Raw genomic sequence first — 21,680 nt, 5'->3', positions numbered from 1 at the left:
AATAGTACATTAAAAACTCAATTCTCACTTTTGTAATTAATAATACAAAACTATATTTCGCTGATAACAATAAAAGAAGAGCAGAACAATATGTAAGTACTTAGTATAATAAGTTATATTCGATGCAATTTCCCGCTCTTGGAAGAATCAACTTCGTTATCGACGTGTAAGCCAGGAACGTGGAGCAGAATCCCGACGGAGGGCAGTGTCAATCGCTCGCATTTGGCGGCGTGATGTTCGTCGGGACACCTACATTACATTCGTATAATGTGATTCAGTTTCGCCAGCGCTATTACGGGGTGAGATTTGCAAAGTGTGTCTGAACATCTCTCTCTCGAAAAGTGCGTCGCACGTAAGTGCGAAGCGTGATATGAAATAGTGAATTGGATTGTGATTCAAATGGACAGGCGATACTAACCTCGCGTCATGGGATTGTGAAAGGAATCGAGAACGTATAAGAAGGTGGCAGGAAGTGGGAAAAGGGCCAGGGATACAACGCTCACGCCCGGTTGTCACGACGCCATGTTTCCCCGAAGTGGCCTACCGATGTCGAGTATCCCTTTGATGATACTCTGCTTTTTCGTACTTACCGTTGCCGGCCTTGACGAATCTGGTAAGTTGTAGAAATTATTTAACAAACTGACTCGCGAACGATTTCAACGCGACGACAGCTTCTTCCGCTATTCTCGTCGATCGTCCACGAGAGGATACAATGACGAACATTTATGAGCAGTGTATCTACTATTTAGCGGATGCATGATGCACCGCTGTCATCGTAATCCTCACGATTGTTATCCTTCGTAACAAATAGTTTTTAATATTTGTATCCTGAACAAATATCATGGCAATGATTTTAAGCCATGTTAAATGAATTGTTGGTTGTACAGGCGTGCATAAAATTGCATACCGTCATGCACGATTGATTAACAACATAAAAAGATATCGAATGTCATTGGCGTATCTTGATCGTTTCAATTATTTATCATTCGATACACTCTTGCCTTTTATCTTTTCTGTTATGTGAGCCGTGTTTATGCTGGAAGATTCAATTCTCGTGATACATTGATTACTGAAAGATGCATAATACTCGTGAAAATACATAAAATATTGTGTACACGCATACTTCGAAATTGTAGAATCGAATGTGTTCAGCTTTGAAAGATTTATACATTAAAAGATATGAATTTATTAATAGAGACATATAATTTATTTGCATTCTATTCTTTTTTTTATAAATTAGAATTAAAATTAAAGGATATTAATTTATTTATTTAATTTGTATATTAAAATGTTTATGCTACAATTGAAATTTACTTACGGTATAATCAGCGGTATGTTATCGCTCGATCGATTCCTATTTCATTTAACCACCTTGTTACATGTTACATATATACTATTGGAGTAAATAAAAATATTTCAATAGCACGGAATTGAAGTCGTAAAATGATTACATATGCGCAAACCGCAATCGTGATTATAGATCTTACATTTACTCTTGAATATGATAATTTATTTATTAATGGAATTACCAGAATGATCAAAACGACCAACATTGTACGTAATTTTTCATAGAAATTTGATAAATTTATGACAATTTATCTTTTGAGATTTTAGTGATTTTTTGAAAAATATTTGGATAGAGACTTGTTCCTTCTCTTGCATTATATATTTCTTCATATAATTCTCATTTTGATTTCTTTGGTACAAGCTTTATATTTTAATCATCAATAATTCTAGTAATAAACAATTCGCTTATTAAGTAATAAAAGAAATATTACTTACAAAATAGCTATCAAACCTTCCATCTTGTTAAAATATATGCTGTGGAAATTCTTTTCTGCAATTATTTCCTAATTGTCAAGCCGTTTCAATGTGGTATATTAAATACCTAAATGATACTGTTGTGTTTATAGTTTATACATAACATCCTCTTATAATATCAAGTTACATTTTTCGCGGAGAATAACTTCGATTTGGTATGAAAACGATTTTATAAAAATCGAAACAAGTGAAGCTGCAAAAAATCAAAAACCATGTAAGGTGTTATTTCATACATAATCGGAAGGGTAATTATAGGTTAAACACTTTGAACATTTAACTATAGTTTAACCTTACATTTAACTAACATTTAACTTTGATTTAAATAAAAATTAAAAACATTTTGTTTTATTTGTTTGTTTTCAATACAACGATTATATTTCGTCGCATAATATACGTAATCTAATCGCGTAATATGGAATATAATCTAAAGACACTTAACATGAGAAAACGCCATTATTGAGTTACTGATGCCATATCGATAATAACCGTTGAATTCATAAAATGAAGAACATGCGCGACATATATATATGCACATACACTTACACAGTCTTACACTTAGCACAAAAAAGATTAGAACGCAATATAAGATAACATTATTTGAAATTCATGTTATTCCAGATTATAAAATGAACAGTTTACATAATCATAGTCATTATCATGTACAAAATAAAAACATCCTAATTGCTTATTTACAAAACAACAAACATAAATCAGGAATAGTTTTGATCAATTGATAACTTATTCTTATTTTATTAAAATTTTACGCTCAATATTTACATTTTCTATGTTTGTGTATATCAGAAGGTTTAGTAGAATATATTATTTAATCTCAAGGCTCATAAAACATCGTAACAAAAGTTTTAGTAAGATATACTTCGGATCTTTGATAATTTGAGCTATTAAGGCAAAACTTGGTCTGTTTGTATGACTCCGCTATTATGATTTTAATGAATTAATTAGCCAATTACTTGGTTCGTTCATATACTACTTTACTAAAAGTTCTTTAATTAGACACAATTGCAGTTTTTCAAATAATATGAATGTTATTAGTTAGCATGTCAATTTACCTTTGTTTATTACTATTATGTTTAAGTTAGCAAAAATATCATGTTAATTTCACATATTTTCATTTGACTATATTGATGTATTAGATTAATATTAGATATACAATAGAAACATACTTATATCTTTATATATCCCTGTGCAGCTGTTGAAAAAATAGAAACCACTGAGTCAAAAAATGAGAATCCAGCAGTGTTAGAAATTACAGCATCTCAAGACTTAGAAGGTATTGAGGCTGGTAGTACTCCATCACTTATATGTAAACTCAATGTACCTGGTCAAATATGGTGGACCAGCAATGGAAAGAATCTCACCACTATTAAAGATTTTGATTCTGGAGGACGTTTGGATATTAAACAGGCTAGTAGAAATGATACAGGAGATTATAAGTGTATGGCGCAAACTGTAGATGGAGAATTGTTAAAAAAGGATGTTCATATTAGAGTTATTGGTAAATATCAATTATTAATTAGCTATAATTTATTTATTAATATGAAATATAATTTGCAAAATTTATGTTTATATACTATCGTTCATATTCGTAATCACAAATTATTTTCATTCTAGAACCAGGTAGAATAACAGCTGGGGAAGATATTAGGGCAAAAGTGATGGAATCAGCTAACTTGACATGCCTCATGCATGGTTATCCATTATCTCAATTTACTTGGTTAAAAGGGAATGATTCAGAAAGTACCGACCACTGGAAGGATTTCACCACTATCACGCAAATAAACGAAACTCTCACTCTACTGACTTTAGAATTTGAGAGCTTAACTCGGAAAGATAACGGAACGTATATTTGCAAAGCACGCGATTACAGCGGCGAAATTAGCGCTTATAGACATCTCTTTGTGATTGATGTACCGAAAGTGAGCATCGACTTTATGAAAGCTGTTGGTGCTGGAAGTATATTCTTAAACTGGACTGTAAATGATGGCAACGAACCGATTAAAGAATATGTTATCCAACATATGAAAAACGGAACTAATCAATATCAATATTATTCTAAACAAATTGGAGGTGGTAATTCGAGTTATGTTTTAAGAGGTTTTGAAAGTGGTACGGCGTATCAGATTGGAATTAGCGCTACAAATACCGTGGGTACATCACACGTACGACTTGATCCACGTTGGATTACTACGCTTGAAAAAGGTATTGAAATAAGGAATAATCCTGATCGTGTATCTTCGTTTCCCGAATTACGAAATAATAGATCAATTCAATTTATTACAGATCCTATATTTGTGCCAAAAGTTTCCGTTAACGGAGTCACTGAAAATTCTATTACAATAGGATGGACAGTACCGCCACCAGATTTAAAAGAACACGTTCATTATTATAATTTAATGGTTACACATGGAGATCAGAAAAGAGAAGCAGTATATCCAGCGCAACCATTTACCGTCTACGCATTTGTCGATCTTGATCCCGATACAACGTATAAGTTTAAAATTGCCGCGTGTAGTGAATATACAAAGGAATGTGGAAACTGGAGCATTGAAGTGAATGGTACTACTTTAGATGGAGGTAAGATATTATTGAATTTGCAAACTCTGTATTTTCTAAACTTTAGAAATTTAAAATTAATCATATAATCTTAATTTTAGTGGCCAGTCCTCCTCAGAATTTATCTGTTAATTGTCGATTCGATAATATAAGTAGCTCCAGTTTTATCTCTATTACATGGGATCATCCAGAGAAATCTAACGGCGTTATTACTCGTTATAATATACAATTAATCGGCATCGCCAGATTTAAAAATGGTATGGGTCGTTTAGATATCGATACTTGGGGACCACAGAATTGGAGTGTTAAAAAAAATAGCACGCATTTTAATCAAATACCGGCTAATACGAATTACACGGTTCGTGTGAACGGTGTAACTAGATCTCGTACACCAGGAAAGGATGCTGTCGGTAACTGTACCACACCAATTACCATACCAGATAGAGATAGCTTAAACATGCGATCGTGGCGAAAAATCGAGAATCAGGGTAAACAATTGTTTAAGTTATATCTTCCGCGTATCACAGAAAGAAATGGTCCTATATGTTGTTATAGAGTTTATTTAGTAAAATTAGCACCACGAAAGAGCGTCACTGATTTACCACCACCTGAAGAAATTAATGTGTATTCCTATCAATATGCCCATAATTCACCTTCCGGTGGTGCTTACGTTGCCGAAACATTCGATAGTGATCGATTGATACCCGAGATCTTTCTTGGCGATGGCGAATCATTCAACAGTAGTAGTATGTGCAACAAATGTATTGGACTTAGGCCAAAAGCCGCTCCACCAGTATTACATTTTGTTCCCGAAGTTTCAACAACCATCTCAGCACTTAATACAACACCTGCCACTACTACAACGTCAGTAACGTGGACTACAACTCCCGCTCCAACAACATCGTCACCTACTACTCAAAAGATCGAAACAACCATTGCAAATCTAATAGACAATAATCATACAGAGACTGTGGAAAGAAGAAAAAGAGAAAATATGGCTACCCAGAAAACAAAGGGTAATGATGGATCTTCTGAACTACCATCATTTACCGCACAAGATGGTTTCTTAGATGAAAACTCAAACTACACGGGTTTTATCGAAGTTATTGGTATGACTAATATATGTATAAATAAGCTTATGTAATTTACACTTAAAATGATTTATAATAATATACTTTCTTATAGTATTTGGAAATCAAGACCAGCTTTTACCAGCCTATAGTAATTACTTTAATCCTCTTTATGGAGGGTTAGATCCCGTAGCCGTAGTGTCAGTGGAAGTGACTACACTCAGCGTAATTCTGCAAATTTCTATTGCTCTTATACTGATCATCATCATTCTTCTCATTGCACTTTGTGTATTGCACAGATATACAAAGCGTGCTCAACAGAGAGGAGAAGAAATAATAACTTTGAGAAATAGTTTCAGGTAAAAGAATATTTTATAATTATAGCCATTATATATTTTTGCTAGAAAAAAATATGAGCTTAAAATTTAATAAATATTTTTATCTTGATAGGCATTTATGCAGGAGTCTTAGAGGTAGACATCAATTGGTAGCAGCAAGCCCTCCAGACATGCCTCCCATTCCTAAAGGTGAACTGCTCCAGGCATATCTCGAACGGCATCGGGATTCTGATTATGGTTTTCAACACGAATTCGAATTGCTACCAGATAGGTTCACAGATCGTACAACAAGAGCTTCGGAGGCACGTGAAAATCTATACAAAAATCGTTATCCAGATATAAAGTGTTACGATCAGACTAGAGTAAGACTTGCACAAATGGATGGAATTTGCGGATCTGATTACATAAATGCGAACTTTGTGTTAGGATACAAAGAACGTAAAAAATTTATATGCGCTCAAGGTCCAATGGAAAATACCGTTTGCGATTATTGGAGAATGATTTGGGAACAACATCTTGAGCTGATACTTATGTTAACAAATCTCGAAGAATACTCAAAAACGAAATGCGCAAAATACTGGCCAGACAAAGGTGAAACTAAAAATTTTGGCGACATTACTGTTGAACATGTTCGAGAAAGAGCTTACTCAGATTACGTTGTTCGTGAATTAAAAATGACACGATTAGGAGAACGAGATTCACGCACCATCGTTCAGTATCATTTCTTAGTTTGGAAAGACTTTATGGCACCAGAACATCCTCATGCGATACTGAGGTTTATCAAAAGAGTGAATGAAGCTTATTCGCTGGAAAAGGGGCCGATATTGGTACATTGCAGTGCAGGTGTCGGACGAACAGGAACATTGGTCGCATTAGATTCTTTGCTGCAACAACTTGCAGAAGAAGGTCAAGTTTCGATTTTCAATACAGTATGTGATCTAAGACATCAAAGAAACTTTTTAGTGCAATCGTTAAAACAGTATATTTTCACTTATCGTGCGTTAATGGAAATGGCACAATACGGGGATACGGAAATTCCAGCATCTCAGCTTAAAACTACAGTTACAAGATTAAGACAACGAGATAACGGTAAAGAAAAATGTAGAATGGAGGAAGAGTATGATGTAAGTAAAAAAACTTGGATTTACATGACAAAATTATATTAGTTGATAAAAGTTATTTATTTTGCTTTTGTTACTTGTAGAAAATCAATTCTGTATTAGAAGACAGAAAATCATTTTCTGTTGGTGGAGGAGAAGAAAATAAGAGCAAGAATAGAAGTGAATTAATAATACCATATGACAGAAATCGAGTAATTCTTACGCCCGTTCCAGGTAGAGAACATTCAACGTATATAAATGCATCATTTATTGAAGGCTATGACAATTCCGAGTCGTTTGTTATCACCCAAGATCCGTTGGACACTACGATAGCAGACTTCTGGCGAATGATTTCAGAACAATGCATCTCTACGATAGTAATGTTATCCGATGTAAGCACTCTTTTTTCTTTTTTCTAATTGTTGTAAGTTTTTATAAATGTTTAAAAGCTTTAAAGTCCTTGCGTAAATATCGTACGTGGTACGCAACTCATATTTTATACATAATAAATACAGTTGGACGAAAAATATTGTTGTGTCTCCAACTTCTTTCATAAGTACATATATTATATTGCATAAAGTCATATGCCAGATATGCCCTTTTAGAATATTATACAGATTATAATATAAACATTTATTTCAGTTAAATGAGGGTCCACGAAAATGTCCACGTTATTGGCCTGATGACGATGCAGCATACGATCACATAAGAGTTAGATATATTCAAAGCGAGAGCTGTCCATATTACACTCGCCGTGAATTCTGTGTTTCTAACACTAAAACTGACGAAAGCGTTGTTGTAACACAATACCAATATCATGGGTGGCCAACGGTAGAGGGAGAAGTACCTGAAGTAACTCGTGGTCTCATTGAACTCGTAAACCAAACACTTACGAATGACACAGAATCAAGCGGCTCGCTAGTCGTACACTGCAGTTATGGATCCGATAGGAGTTCTATGTTCGTCGCTCTTAGTATATTGGTTCAACAACTAAGGACTGAAAAACGCGTAGATATATTTACAACGACGAAGAAGTTACGATCGCAAAGACACGGCATGATTAGCACTTTTGTACGTAATTTGAATTTAATATTAAAGAATTATTTGTTTTAATATATAAGAAATATTTTATATTAATGCATATATTGACATTTTCAGGCACAATACGAATTTCTACATCGTGCTATCGTGAATTATTCAGATCTTCATAATTTGGCCGACGACGAACCAGCTTCTTAATACCATGGAATGTAACAATGGAACATCTCGGTAATGTTCGGTGAATATGTGCATAAAGACAATTCACGTACAAAAAATGTTTGAAAATGTACGAATGCTCAAAGAAACGTATATTGGGCCAACCAAAGAAATTACTAATATATTGGTGAAACAAATACATCATGAAGTTAGACTGAAATATGCATAAGCATAAGCAACTATCGATCTTTGACAATTTTCATATTTTATGCACAGACTATCGAATTATGTGTATTAGACATTTATTCGTACTACAAGAAGTAAGCAGTAAACATTTCACATTGAAAAATTCATAGGATTAAACTAAACATACGATTCGTTTGATACGATACAGAAATAAAATTAACCAATTATTGGTTAATCGTTAAAAAGTGTAATACAGTGAAAACGCTCGTGGTATCACGTTCTTGACAACGTTGTGAATCAATCTCAATAATTTATTTTTATTGATGGAATCTAGAAAGAAAAACCTGAAATAGTGTAACAGTTAACACTTTTGTGATTGAAAATGGGATACGAGGAAAGCATTGATGCAACAAAGTAAGTGCGTTTTTATTAATAAATACGACTATTTGGTGGACTTATGAAAGAACTAAGCATATTTATAAGACGTACGAATATTCTGACAAGTGGACCATATAACTTACCAATCTAATATTTGATCGTGCGTTTATACCGTTAGAATGTTCAAGCTCAATGTGAAATGTAAAATACATTGCAACATTAAAATTATGTTTCACGAAAAATAAAAAACTTCTATGTATATCTTAAACATAACTTTTATGTATTTTTAGCGCGTTATATTATAGATATGTGTATATTCCTTTTCATACACGATCACATATAGATGGCATAGTTTATATGGATTAAAGCTGAATTAAGAACTGGGTTGTATTCTTCCAAACGTTTTTGCTGGCATGCATTGTTAATCTACCGTTCGATGACAAGGAAAGATCAAACACTAATTTGATCTTCCTTACGATTTACGATTATTAATGATACTACGCACGCACTGTGTGTTTATTAGTGCAGGATTATTTGTAACATAGGAGTCATATACAATATAAAACGTGCGTACGCTAATTTTTCTTCTAAATAAAGACTGATCTTCTTATTCAGTTCGAAATTCGCGAAGAACGGCATGCAAAATTGCTGTGAATTGTAACACGAGGAGAAGAATCATTTTTTACTTTTTCATACATGAAATAATTAGGAATATATCTATGTGTGTGGCATGTCCGCAAATGTGCTTTGTAAGTCACCGACGAAGTGTTACGCATAATTGGAGGGCTTACGCGGCACAATAGGAGTTAGGTTTTTACTTGAGAATACTAAAGACATAGGTAGTTTTTAAAAGAAAATTTACTAATTAAATTACTTGAATGACTGTGAAACGAACCTAATCTAGGAGGGTCCTCTTAATTCATAATTAATTAAAAAATAAAATCATCGGAAAGACATTATACCAGAATAAAATTGAATTTTTATATTAATAACAGGAACTACCTATAGCCGCTAGTGTTCTACCTCACAGTGGATAATGCGAAATATGAAAACAGGTCGATGAGATTACTATAAATAAGGAAAGAAAAAAAATGGAATCATTGAAGTGAAAAAATTGCGGAATTATGCACTATATATGTTATTTCTTCGCACGCTCGTTCTTTTCTAGTCAAGTTTTTAACTCCGACACGTGCGCTGCTAAGCCATTCATTTATGGCAGGGGACAATCACATTTTAAATTCTTGATTTACATCGCATCGATCGGCAGGATTTATTTTTCTTTCCTTTCCTTCGTGTCAGTTTCATTCCATTCGCGTGCATACAATGCACGTCCCTAATCGATGTATATGTGTGTATAACCTACTCATTAACTGAGAAGCAATTAGTTGCTAGTTTGCGCTTCGATTATGTTGTAATTGATAGAGATCTAAGAGACGATTATGTTCAGCCTGGAATTAGAATCGCTACTATCACTACTGTTGCTTTATTGCATTGACAAACAGTGTGACGTATTTGTTTTTATACTCAGACAGACTAATGCATAGGAGTATTTACGAAGGTGCAAAGTGCCTACGAATTTCCACCTAGTCCCATTTTTTACACAATGTAACATCGTTAATGATATTTGTCTTTTTCACGTGAGTTTTGTGTAATTAATTGATTACAAATCATTTGATTAGGCATCGTATTGGACATTTCTAAGATATAAAATATTTAAAGATATTCTGTACTATTTTGTATGTATTATTTATATACATGTTTACATCAATAGTTTGTATATACTTTATAAATGATGGGATTTTTACACTACCTGAATATTTACACTTTTCTAACCTTCATTATAATTTTATGAGAACTTTTATTTTGTTTGACAACTCAATACTCCTTAATTTGCATAGATTTTATGTATGCCTTTTTTGGTCAGTGCAAAGGAATATTGTATGGTGGAAATTCTTAAACATTTTGTATAGTAGCTGTAGTCTAGAATGATTTTTATATTGAAATATAATGGAAAGATTTTTTTTAAAGGCAAATCGACACGCACAATATGCATGTAAAAATATAATCTCATGGACTTTTGATATTTTTTAATGTAAAATTTACAAGCACAGCATCTCACTTGTAATGAATATATCTCTTTTAATTTATATTACGTTAATATCAGTGAGAAAATAAGTAATGTTCATTTATTTATAGGATATTTATAAGATATGCAATATATATATATATATATATATTATATTATATTATATATATTATACATATATATAATATATATATAATGATTAATTGCGTTTCTATTATTTAATAAGAATTTTGTGCAGAATTAGCGGTTGTTTTCAACTTTTATTGCATAAAACTGAAACGCACTTTACGTGCACGCGAAAATGCGTAATTTAGGACAGTAATAACAGTAATAACATTGTTAATATTTGATACAATATGTAATTGCAAAATTGTAATGACAATTTCGTAATTAGTTACATGTATGTTCTTATTACATATTTTCACCTCATGTGTAAAAAAAAAACATCGACATTTTTACAGCCAGTGTATGAATTAGAAGCATTAAAAGCATTGTTGTAAATTAATGTATACAATTTTTTATTTTTATCATAACAAAGATACTGATACAGTCCAATAAGAAAAAAAAAGGATATGTTTTGGCCAAATAGCAAGTGTATTACAATCTTTTAACTTCTTATTTTGTAAAATGCGCATAAGAAAAATGCAATGTATTATAATACAGATATACCTTAGATATAAGTTAAAGTTAACGGCAGCTGCACAGCTTGCCATTTTCTCTCAAAAGGTATATCTTGATAATGACGCGCATTATTAATTACATCAGGCTGTGTGTTGATACATTAGTTCTTTATTTAAATCAAACTAGATGCGGTCGATTGGAGTTAAATTGGTTATCGATCTGATATTAACTTTAATTCATCTCGAAGTAAATGGCTCTATGTAATTGGCTAGGAACATGTAACGCGATTAATGATACACCGTGCCCTATAGGAACGTGTGCGTGAGGTTTGTTGGTATGATTAGGCAGTACGTGTAAGAAAAAGAGGAGACGGCGGTCTTTTTTGTGGATAATATATAATTCATGTAGGATATATATTAAATATTCTCCTGTGTCCAGACAAAGGTGATTGACCAACTATGTGTCAACTTACGCGTTAAAGATGCCATTCATGATGAATTCACTCTATTATCCGAATGAAATAACTGTGTTAAGTAATAGTACTCGAATCAGCTAGCGTAGATCTTTGTACATTGTGCTATTGCCATAGCAGTGAAGTATGGTATATTGTGAATATGATTGTGCTGCATTTGACAAATATCTTTAAAATATTGGAATTAAAATAAAATCGTTTACCAAAGGAGTTTACTTCTTTGAAGGAAATACCTTTGATTCGATGCAAACAAATTTGAAATTTTTCTGTTGCTATTACAGCACAGATGTCAGTTGTGGCAGCACAAGCTTATTACAATTAAAAGGAAGGGAGAAGACTTTTACAAAGCACAATAAGAAAAACTATTTTGCTTGGAGATCAAAGTGCTTGAAGCAAAAGCTTTTTTACGATTTTGATACATAAATTGAAATTTGCAATGATACCAAGTAAGATAATTGTCAAGGGCATTTTCTATGCTTATACTTCATTTCTTCATTGTGATTTATTCATTGCTTGTGTTTGACGATTCACTAAAGTACATTGAGAAAGCTTCTTAAATATGCAATGTAGCGGCGAATTATTGCCTTAGTAACAAGGGTATACTAACAGACTTTGGATTTTAAATTGAAACAGGATAACTTTAAGATTTGTTCTTTTTCTATACATCTTTATACTTTCTTAATACGTGCACGAGCAATGTACTATCTATTTGATATACATAAATCCAATGGCACCTACTAACGTTCCTGTGATATTCTATGCGACTGATGAGTTTAAGATGTGATGAATCACAATCCTTTTTGTATAACTGGCAATAGAAATTAGTTTCTATAGCATCAATCTTGTACTTTTATAACTTGTAATTTCGAGTTACTTTTATCTAATTCTTCAATGAACTTCCGACGACATTTTACATTTGATACGGATATACATATTTGAAATTTTTTTAATACTCGCTGTTAAGATGAAAGTAATCTGACAATTAAAATGTTACTGATCTTTTTTCTTTTTTTTTATACAATCATTCGATGTAGCATCGGTTCAACTTGTGCTCAAATATTGGCATGATGTAAAAATATCGGTATCTTACAGCCAATGGTCCGACACGATGTGTATGGAATAATCTTTCATTGTAAATAGCTGCTGAAATTACAAAAACTGCGTAGTGATTTTTTCGAAACTATGTAATACTCGAAGCAAAAAGACGTTACATCTGAGTATTAAGCTTATATATATAGGGTATTTAAAAAATATACATATGTCGAATTAATGATTTTGTCCAATACGTATTCATTAATGGATCAAGATACATTACCCTATATATGTATACTTCGTTTTATATTTCCGATTATTTTCTCTCGTTATAAAATCTTAATGGCGGAGGAAATATCGTAGACAGATAATACAAAAAAGTATTATCAAAAGTATTCTTTATAATTAGGTATTATCGTTACAACCTTTGCGTCGAGATTTTAACGAGGTACTGCTTATTCTGTAAACATAGCAATAAAATATTTTACACGATTTAATTGATTAGCGACATGTATAAATATATTGTTAAATTTGATTTTCTCCGATGCGTAGCTTATATCGAACTCTGTAATTTTTATTTATTCAATGACTGTACTGTCAAGTAGAGGATTCTGATAATTAAGGATAAGTATACTTGCGACGTTCGTTTAAAAATATCGTGCTGCCATGTACAAATACATATATATAAGTTTCCGCTCGAATTGTGTACGTAAAGATGTGCTATGAATCGTCGTTGTTTCATTTTTAGTATACAGTATAGCGTACATTTATGTTCATCTACTTACACGACTAGCAATTAATTCTAAGAGCGATCTGTAATGTACATTCAATATGTACGTATTTCTTTATGTTAATCGAAGCTTACTATAAAATTACATTTACAACTTTTTGTATACCGATACTCAATTTAAACGATAAGGATAGAAGCAAGAAAAGAAAGAGAAAAAGCCTATCTCGGCCTATTTTTAGCGAAATTACTAGCGATATAATCTCCATCGTTGTTTATAATAATCGCACAAACAATTCTCAAAAATGAATGCAAATTATTAATTACTCAATTCGTGATCTGAATTCAATGTGCGAACGAGCCGAAACCAGATCTTTTCAAAGAATAGTCTTTCATCATAGGATCGTATATCGTGATTCTGAAAAAAAACGTAAATCTTTATCGAGTATCACTTTCAATCAACTTGGGCACTAATCTTTTGTAACGGTATTCTTTCGTTCTGTATATAACGTATCCTTTTAAGGCATATTTTTAACTAACCACGTTAAGTTCACCGTCAAATATCAGAAATTATAATACACGAACGGCTCTTTAAATTTTCGTGTTCAATATCGAACGGTGCTGAACAGCCGGAACTGATGCGCGTAGTAACCGTAAGTGCGCGCGCACGTGAACAAACTACGTGACAAAGTTCAAGTCGATTTAGCGGCAATCGACATTCCGTCTATAATTGACGGGTGTAAGACCACGTGCAAATAAGCTACTCAATATTGTTGAGATTTCGTAGCGGTAACTCTATGTGCGATTCTCAGTAACATTATATTTTTAACCCTGTCTTTACAATCCATATAACTGCGAATATTGTTCTTCTATAGTAGAGGAACGTGCGCCGCGAATATTCATTTGCATTAATATTTGCATAGAAAAAAAGAGTTAAATAAAACTGTAACTTTCAACATTGAAGAAATTAACATATATATACCATTAACGGATTGCTTCCGAATTCTTCCGAACAGAATCAAAACAATAACTACAGAACGTAACACAATTGTTACCGAATAAATCATTACTATAATCGGCGTTAGTATGGTTCATTACATACGTGCCGACTATGGACGGCATTCGTATCCACAGTTCCTCGCATGGATGCTGACTACAGCCAACGTTAGAAATGAAAAAATTAATAGCGGGAACGCACACTTATGTGCATTGCATTATTGAAAATATATATACATAATTGAATCGCAACAATAACTTTGTACACTACTGCGTAATCGCAATAACATCGCAATGGCTCGTCTGCACCAGGTCTAATTCACAAGAAAAGAACAGTTTCTGTGCTTCGTATATTTCGTAAAGAAAAATGTAAACGCTCTAAAAAGAGGGCCTACCACCGTCGTCTCCAATCCGGTTCGTTAACCCATAATAAGTAGAATCTTTTTTTTTTGTAAATGAAACCGTGTAAGAGAAATAAAATTGAAATTCAATTGTATTAGAGCATTATGTTCGTATGTAATGGAGGATTAAAAGTTAAATTACGTATAGCCTTAGATTTTGTATGATATTCACTTTATAAGAGGGAGGTTATGCTAAAGATAAAGATATATATATATATTATATATATTATATCTATGAAATATGTGTAACGACAATTGATCGTTCGCCGATAATAGACGAACCACAAAAACGATGTAGCGGCGCTGATTATCGAATCATCTTTTTGTATGAAAAGAAAAAAAAATTGTAAAGCGATATCGGTAACGGTGCACTCGATGTGAAAGGAAATACATGACACAATAACGAACTATACGAGCAATTTTCGTTTTCCTTTCCTCCCCCTTCTTTTACTAACATAACAGGACACGAAACATTACGGTACATTCTTTTAACATTCGTCCAACGAAAATCTAAAACTACTTTTATATAAATTCCTTCGTGTAATTTATAGATTCACAAAATTCCATTCCGAATGTATGCATATATAATATTTGATTATTATTTTCTATCTATTCGCGGATCTAGTAATTTTCAATTCCACGAGTTAATGTACCGCTATGTAAATTTTAAGCTACAAACATCATTAGTATTGGTATACATAACTATTTAATCGTTTTTATTGTAATATTATCAATATTTATCATTATAAGAAATTAGAGCAATTTAATTTTGTAACAAAAAGTATATAATGTAGAAAGTGGGAAATATCAGTATTGTAATCTAGACGAGTAATTACGGTGGACGAATATAATTAAAGAAAATCATTGGTTACCATCTAACGGCTCCTCGCGGGTCCACTCAGTGAACCGCAATTCCTTCATCGTTTATTGTACACGGTCTACATCGAGAACTTACACTATGATTTGCATAATAAACTAATGACAATTATAATCACGACATAGATTTTATACGAGCAGGATGTTATAAACTATATTTTCTAGAAAATTACTATCCCATTATTATATTGTTCCATATACATTATTACCATCTCATATGGCATTTTTAGAATAAATCAAATATTAAAACAACTTTCTCAATTAAAATACTAATACTGATATACCAATTGCCTCTCGCTTAAAACAAAAAGTATTACCACACTGAGGAAATATATATCTATTATGTATACGATTCTCGCTTTTGCCTGTGTTCAGGCATCCATGCAAGTTTCCTTTTAACGAACTACGGAGTGAAACAATCTTATGTAGTTAGCAGAACAAAAGAAAACCAGTTTTCTGGCACAACATTTCGATTATAATCTAACTTCATTTACCTTGATGCCATCCTACGATTTGCGTCAAAAAGCAAAAGACCAGATCACAATTGCACTTAATCTTGTCGCTTGTTTCCTCTGAACTGGTTTACTGTACTGTTCCCATTTTTCTTACGAGTCATTTAATAATCATTCGTGTTGCCCAATTTCTGCACAAGACATGGATAAACCGATAAGAATACGAAACGAGCGATGAGATGATATTGTCAAACACACGTTGAAATCTCCAAAGTATTACGTACATGTGTATTCGGAAACTTGATCATGGGGTATTCGTCAAATACGTATGTGGTTTCGAGCACATCCGCTATATTCTATCGCATGTCTATGGAATCAGCAATCTTAAAAGAATAAAATTTCGTAACAGTATAATAGAAATGAACATATTTCAAACATCATCTTTATATTTCTACACCGATAAGATTTTCTATTACCTTGCATAGTAGTAGTAGTAGGTAATTGGATAATTGTACCTATGAGTTTATTAATTAAAAAGAATTATTTAGTAAAAATGATATCTCATTAACTTTTATCTATTATATTTCTAAGTATATATTTTAAAAAAGTAGATAAAAAGTAATATAAATTGTTAATTATAAATATTTTAATATTTCTTAGAAATAAGATTATAAATATAATCATTGCTTAAAACTACGTCAGTAATCGCAGAACTGATCATAACCCAATAACCAGAAACCCATTAAAAAAAATGTTAACTTTAAACATGCATTTAACATACAGCAAGTTTGTACATCTCTTAATGGATGTTCTAATACGTACAATCATGAATTCCTCGAATACCTGGTGGGGAACGAGTTGGCCGAGGATATTCGTGCAGTCCATCCCTGCTAGTACAATTGCGAACATACTGACCGCGAGTGTTTGTTACGCACATCCGTAACATGGTATTTCCATTACGAGCGTGAACCTAAAAAAGGAAAAATCATTGTGTAATCGGAAATTCAATGAACACAAGAGAGTAACGAATCGCTGGCGATTAATTGCTAGTGAAGTTACGATAATAAGGTACAACGATACGCGACATAGCTCGCTAAGCAGAAAATTAATATTACAGCAATAACGTGAAGATCGTTAATTATTATAGAACCAATGTGATACCGGTAAAAATGTATGTTATTTCGTTTTAATTAAATCTTATGGATAATTGAAAACATCCCGCTATAAAAATATGGAAAAATGATTAACAAAGAAAAACACTTCTATAGTTAATCAACAGATATGTTTCATATAGAATAAAAAAAAGTTATATATTTATACGTGAAATGAATACATCGAAAAGGATGAAATTAATTTATCTTGTTTTAGTAGTTTTAAACTCTGTTAGGAACGTTAGAATGAACGGTGAATCGAGCGGAGAATATCTTCAAAAGGTGATGTTCCAACTTCAAGAATTCAATGTTCCCTCCCCTACTAACATTTATGATAGGAGGTTGTCAAATAACGGCTATAAAAATGTAATCTATATGAACAAAGATCGACAAAATTATCAGGTTCAAAAGATTAATATGAATACGCAACGAAATACACAAAAATACCAAAACCACAGCTTCCAACATCATAATACTATACTTAATGAAAAGGTTGATTTACATCCAACTGATTTAAGTTTTTCACAATATCACGAGGTAAATAAATGACATTTTTATTCATACATTTTAAATAAATATTTTATTATTTTTGTTTCATATAATTTGTTATATATCTAAAGAGTTCCAAAAAGAGCTATTAAGAAATTACCTTTGATTTTTCAGCCTCACATTCCGATCGTTACCAAAGTAAAAAATCCAGAAGTACTTGGATTTACCAGGGCAGAATTGGCGGCCATGTATAAAAGCGCATTAGAAAAGGGATCGACGATCAGTTTGTCTTCATTAACCAATGCACTCTCTTCCGGCGAAGTACCTCAGATTACACAAACTCACGTGGAATTTCCGATTAAGCAGCCTCTCTATCAATATTACTTCTTTCCACTAAAAACTTTTATGTCAGAATTTAAAAAAGATCGCGGTTATAAAACGATTGTAAGTACATATTCTAATTTGAAATTGAAGAAAATTCGTCTAATTTAGAAAAAAAAGAAATGAAAATTATTAGTTTAATCTTCTCATTATTACGTTCCTGTCATTCTTTGTAGCCTGCCCATGCATATGACAAGACGGAAGCTGCACAAACTACTCAAACGCAGTTATCAAATCCTATTTTTGTAGCCATAAGTACTTTTGTCACTATGGCAATTGTATTCATGATGAGTGTTTTATTCTTGCCAAAGATTACTCAACTCGAGATATTTCCAGCGCGAAGTATTCAAGATGATTTCTTTTATCTAACGAATATAGTTACGAACGCTATTGAACGTTATAATTTGTTGGAGAAATTTAGAGATCATCATGTAAATACTATCAGGTAGTTTATAATATAACGAGATAAATAATGTATATACCTAGGTGAATAATTAACATAGGGAAAAGAAATGTAAGCGATTTTATAGATTATAACTTGGATTAAAATGTATAAGGCTGATGTAAGGCCGAAATAAAATTAGATAATTTGTCAAAATATATTCATAACATCTATTTAATTACATCATTTGTCACTATAGTTAGATAAATTTTAACAAAAACAACAGTGAGCTAAACAAAACAATTCTTATTTGATAACAGTATATAGTATTTCTAAATTTTGTTCCTTAAAAAATGTAATGTTTTACAATTCCTTTTTTGTACATAAATATGTATTAATAAAATTGTATGAAATTGTACAACTAGAGATATGCTCCAAATAATACAACATTAAACGATACTAGAAACATCTACAAGTATTGTGCATTGTGTATTTTTATAATCATAGTTATGGTAGAGAAAATAGGGATAAATTATTTTCTGTGATCTATTTGGGGAATGTATATGTATCTGTGATTACATTCAAGAACTATCTAAATTTATAATAAAGAAGTTAGGTACTTTTCAAACTTTTCTATATGTACTTCTATGTCTTGTAAAACTATACTTGCTTATATTTTACGACCTGTACAATATGACGTATATAAAGGAAGGCACACTTTGGAATAATACCTGTAAGCTCATTATTCACTTTACATGCTATCTATTCTTTTGTAATCAGTCTGTCCGATTGGCAGTGGAAAGAGATGCTTGCTCTGCAGCTTTCCGTTTTAATACTTGACGTTGATGTTCGTATTCGAAATCTTCTTCGGTTAGATTTAATTTTCGAATCTGCGATATTGCATTTATTTAACAAAATGTACTTGTTTGCAAGAAACGAGACACGAAAATCAAGTATCCTACCTGATAAACTAAAGCTTCTTCTTCCATAATATCCTGAGGAGGATTTCTTAATACTTGAAGCGTTTCATAAACTGTCGGACAGCGCTTAGTAAGAGATGTGCGTCCTAAGCTGCCTTTTAACAAAACTAGTCCAACTTTAAAAATAATTTTAACACCTTCACAAAGGAACATATCCCACACTCGTAGAATACTTTCCCATGGCAGTGTTCGCGTATAAACACATAAGAACCATTCGGTCATATATAAGATTGGTTCCATCTTTTGTTTTTTCTGAGAAATTAATGGCAATAATTAATTCTCATTTACATGCGGATTTTAATTAATTAATACTAACCAAATGTTTGTAAGCAATGGGAGACACTCTTTTCAAAAGAGCAAATAAAATATCTCCATCGCGTAATAATGTTTCCATTCCTTGACTATAATATCCAATTAAATACTTGTCACATATTGCAACAAGGCACCAAAATGCTTGTACTGCTGGCATATGCATCAGTAAAAATGCAGCAATAGGTGCTTGAGCTTGACAATAACCAACTTTACTATTTAAAATAGAATAAGCTTTCAATACTTTGAACAGTTCCTCCTGTCCAGGAGCTTCTCCAATAAACATTATATGATGTGGAAATTGACGATGAAGATCTTTTTTGATATCATCTATATACTTTGGATCACCAGATCGCTCCACCAACTCTTCAAATAAATTTGGGTTTGTATCCATTAGCAATTGACCTCCGCAAAGATTTAGCCATGCACGAAGTCTTACTGAAGGTGGAATACCCTTTCTACATCTTTCTCTAACTTTACGGTAATTTGTATTCATGAAATAACTCCAATTGTTCAACATCTGTATCCATTTTCGTTCCCTTCTAAGCATTACCTCTGGTGGTAATCCTTGTTTAACAAGGCTAGTATTTTACACATAAATATTAATATAAAAATGTATATTTTACCATCATAACTGTTACATTAATATATAATTATTATATTACCTGTCAGAGCTACAATTGGAATCTTGAAGGAAACCATGTCGATCAATTTTAGAACCTTCAAACTTATCACTCTCTGTCTCTGCATCCCCATTATATGATCCTGAGGACGCCATAGCATTTTTCTAATTGTCTAGAATAAAATATAAAATTATTATATATATATATATATATATATATATATATACTGTACTACTTCCTTGGAAAAATAATATTTTGATCAAAAAAGTTTTGTTTATTATATTGGACATCGTTTAAATATTTTTACTAATATCAATATAAATTTTAGTTCTAAAAATAATAAATAACAATAAAAAATAATCATACGAAGGATCTAACAATTTTCAAATTTAATATGAACATGTTACCAAGTATTCTGACGTTTTATAAACTCTGTATTTTATATCTATCTCGATTGCATTGACAACATTTTTACACAAAATAAACGTTAATCGGCGCACTTTATGATTACAAATTTGTTTCACTTACAACATTAAAACGGAATAAAGAAGAGAATATCTGAACGCGTTTTATAATTGACAGTTGACAGATACATGCCAATAAATTTCGAATAAATAATATGATAACAAGATCATAATTTAAGATATCAATACTTCATATATCGCACGATAAGGCACTGTTTTGTAACGCCCAAAAAGTTCGTGCAACGAATTACAATCATTTGTACGTGTCAAAGTATCTTGTCTCAGCTTGATAACTAACATAAGCGCGTTACTATATACATATTCACACATTATTTACTTTCACATTATCACATTAACAATGAGTGGGCACACCGTGTGAATTAACATTAGACTTACCATCGATGATCCGCAAAAATCTGATTTATGAAATTCCAAAAGAATATACTATGCATTGCTTTAGAGTATCGATATTTTGCTTTTATCACACGCGTCAATTATAATAAATATATGAATTTAAATTAATTGATATATTACAACAAAATGTAGCGGAGATTTTTATCTCGAAATGGAACTATCA

At 32.0% G+C, this 21,680-nt stretch overlaps 3 protein-coding genes across 4 annotated transcripts; 2 read left to right on the top strand and 1 right to left on the bottom strand.

Annotated features, from left to right (window-relative positions):
- Window positions 1-235: 235 nt before the first annotated feature.
- On the top strand, window positions 236-15,406 carry Ptp69D (Protein tyrosine phosphatase 69D). Its single transcript, XM_033340977.2, has 10 exons — window positions 236-613; window positions 3,029-3,334; window positions 3,451-4,038; window positions 4,120-4,413; window positions 4,494-5,501; window positions 5,578-5,821; window positions 5,913-6,924; window positions 7,005-7,292; window positions 7,543-7,971; window positions 8,059-15,406. The coding sequence occupies exons 1-10, from the start codon at window positions 523-525 to the stop codon at window positions 8,137-8,139; spliced, it is 4,341 nt and encodes a 1,446-aa protein (XP_033196868.1). The 5' UTR covers window positions 236-522; the 3' UTR covers window positions 8,140-15,406.
- Window positions 15,407-17,219: 1,813 nt separating this feature from the next.
- On the top strand, window positions 17,220-18,945 carry LOC117160377 (uncharacterized). The gene is made up of 3 exons (XM_033341096.2): window positions 17,220-18,012; window positions 18,139-18,408; window positions 18,522-18,945. The coding sequence occupies exons 1-3, from the start codon at window positions 17,650-17,652 to the stop codon at window positions 18,792-18,794; spliced, it is 906 nt and encodes a 301-aa protein (XP_033196987.1). The 5' UTR covers window positions 17,220-17,649; the 3' UTR covers window positions 18,795-18,945.
- wkd (TBC1 domain family member whacked) lies at window positions 18,946-21,658 on the bottom strand. 2 transcript variants are annotated; one of them, XM_033341095.2, is made up of 5 exons: window positions 21,500-21,658; window positions 20,682-20,811; window positions 20,024-20,597; window positions 19,690-19,959; window positions 18,946-19,617 (listed from the first exon to the last, which is right to left on the bottom strand). In XM_033341095.2, the coding sequence occupies exons 2-5, from the start codon at window positions 20,792-20,794 to the stop codon at window positions 19,504-19,506; spliced, it is 1,071 nt and encodes a 356-aa protein (XP_033196986.1). In that variant the 5' UTR covers window positions 20,795-20,811; window positions 21,500-21,658; the 3' UTR covers window positions 18,946-19,503. The 2 variants fall into 2 exon arrangements, with proteins under 2 accessions (XP_033196986.1, XP_033196985.1); XM_033341094.2 differs by lacking the exon at window positions 21,500-21,658 and adding an exon at window positions 21,168-21,412.
- Window positions 21,659-21,680: the final 22 nt, after the last annotated feature.

The sequence above is a fragment of the Bombus vancouverensis genome, chromosome 18 (genome assembly GCF_051014615.1).
Source record: "Bombus vancouverensis nearcticus chromosome 18, iyBomVanc1_principal, whole genome shotgun sequence".
In the NCBI taxonomy this organism is placed as follows: domain Eukaryota; kingdom Metazoa; phylum Arthropoda; class Insecta; order Hymenoptera; family Apidae; genus Bombus; species Bombus vancouverensis.
Note: the sequence above shows the minus strand (reverse complement) of the source record. Positions and strands in the feature narration are given on the sequence as shown.

What these genes read in the sequence shown, in the direction of transcription:
- LOC117160377 (XM_033341096.2), top strand. Translation starts at nt 17,650, where the DNA reads ATGAATACATCGAAAAGGATGAAATTAATTTATCTTGTTTTAGTAGTT. An exon ending in GTTTTTCACAATATCACGAG is followed by an intron (nt 18,013 to 18,138) that starts GTAAATAAATGA and finishes TTGATTTTTCAG; the next exon opens with CCTCACATTCCGATCGTTAC. An exon ending in ATCGCGGTTATAAAACGATT is followed by an intron (nt 18,409 to 18,521) that starts GTAAGTACATAT and finishes CATTCTTTGTAG; the next exon opens with CCTGCCCATGCATATGACAA.
- Ptp69D (XM_033340977.2), top strand. Translation starts at nt 523, where the DNA reads ATGTTTCCCCGAAGTGGCCTACCGATGTCGAGTATCCCTTTGATGATA. An exon ending in TGCCGGCCTTGACGAATCTG is followed by an intron (nt 614 to 3,028) that starts GTAAGTTGTAGA and finishes ATCCCTGTGCAG; the next exon opens with CTGTTGAAAAAATAGAAACC. An exon ending in GATTACTACGCTTGAAAAAG is followed by an intron (nt 4,039 to 4,119) that starts GTATTGAAATAA and finishes AATTTATTACAG; the next exon opens with ATCCTATATTTGTGCCAAAA.
- wkd (XM_033341095.2), bottom strand. Translation starts at nt 20,794, where the DNA reads ATGGCGTCCTCAGGATCATATAATGGGGATGCAGAGACAGAGAGTGAT. An exon ending in CCATTGCTTACAAACATTTG is followed by an intron (nt 19,960 to 20,023) that starts GTTAGTATTAAT and finishes TTAATTTCTCAG; the next exon opens with AAAAAACAAAAGATGGAACC. An exon ending in AAGAAGCTTTAGTTTATCAG is followed by an intron (nt 19,618 to 19,689) that starts GTAGGATACTTG and finishes GCAATATCGCAG; the next exon opens with ATTCGAAAATTAAATCTAAC.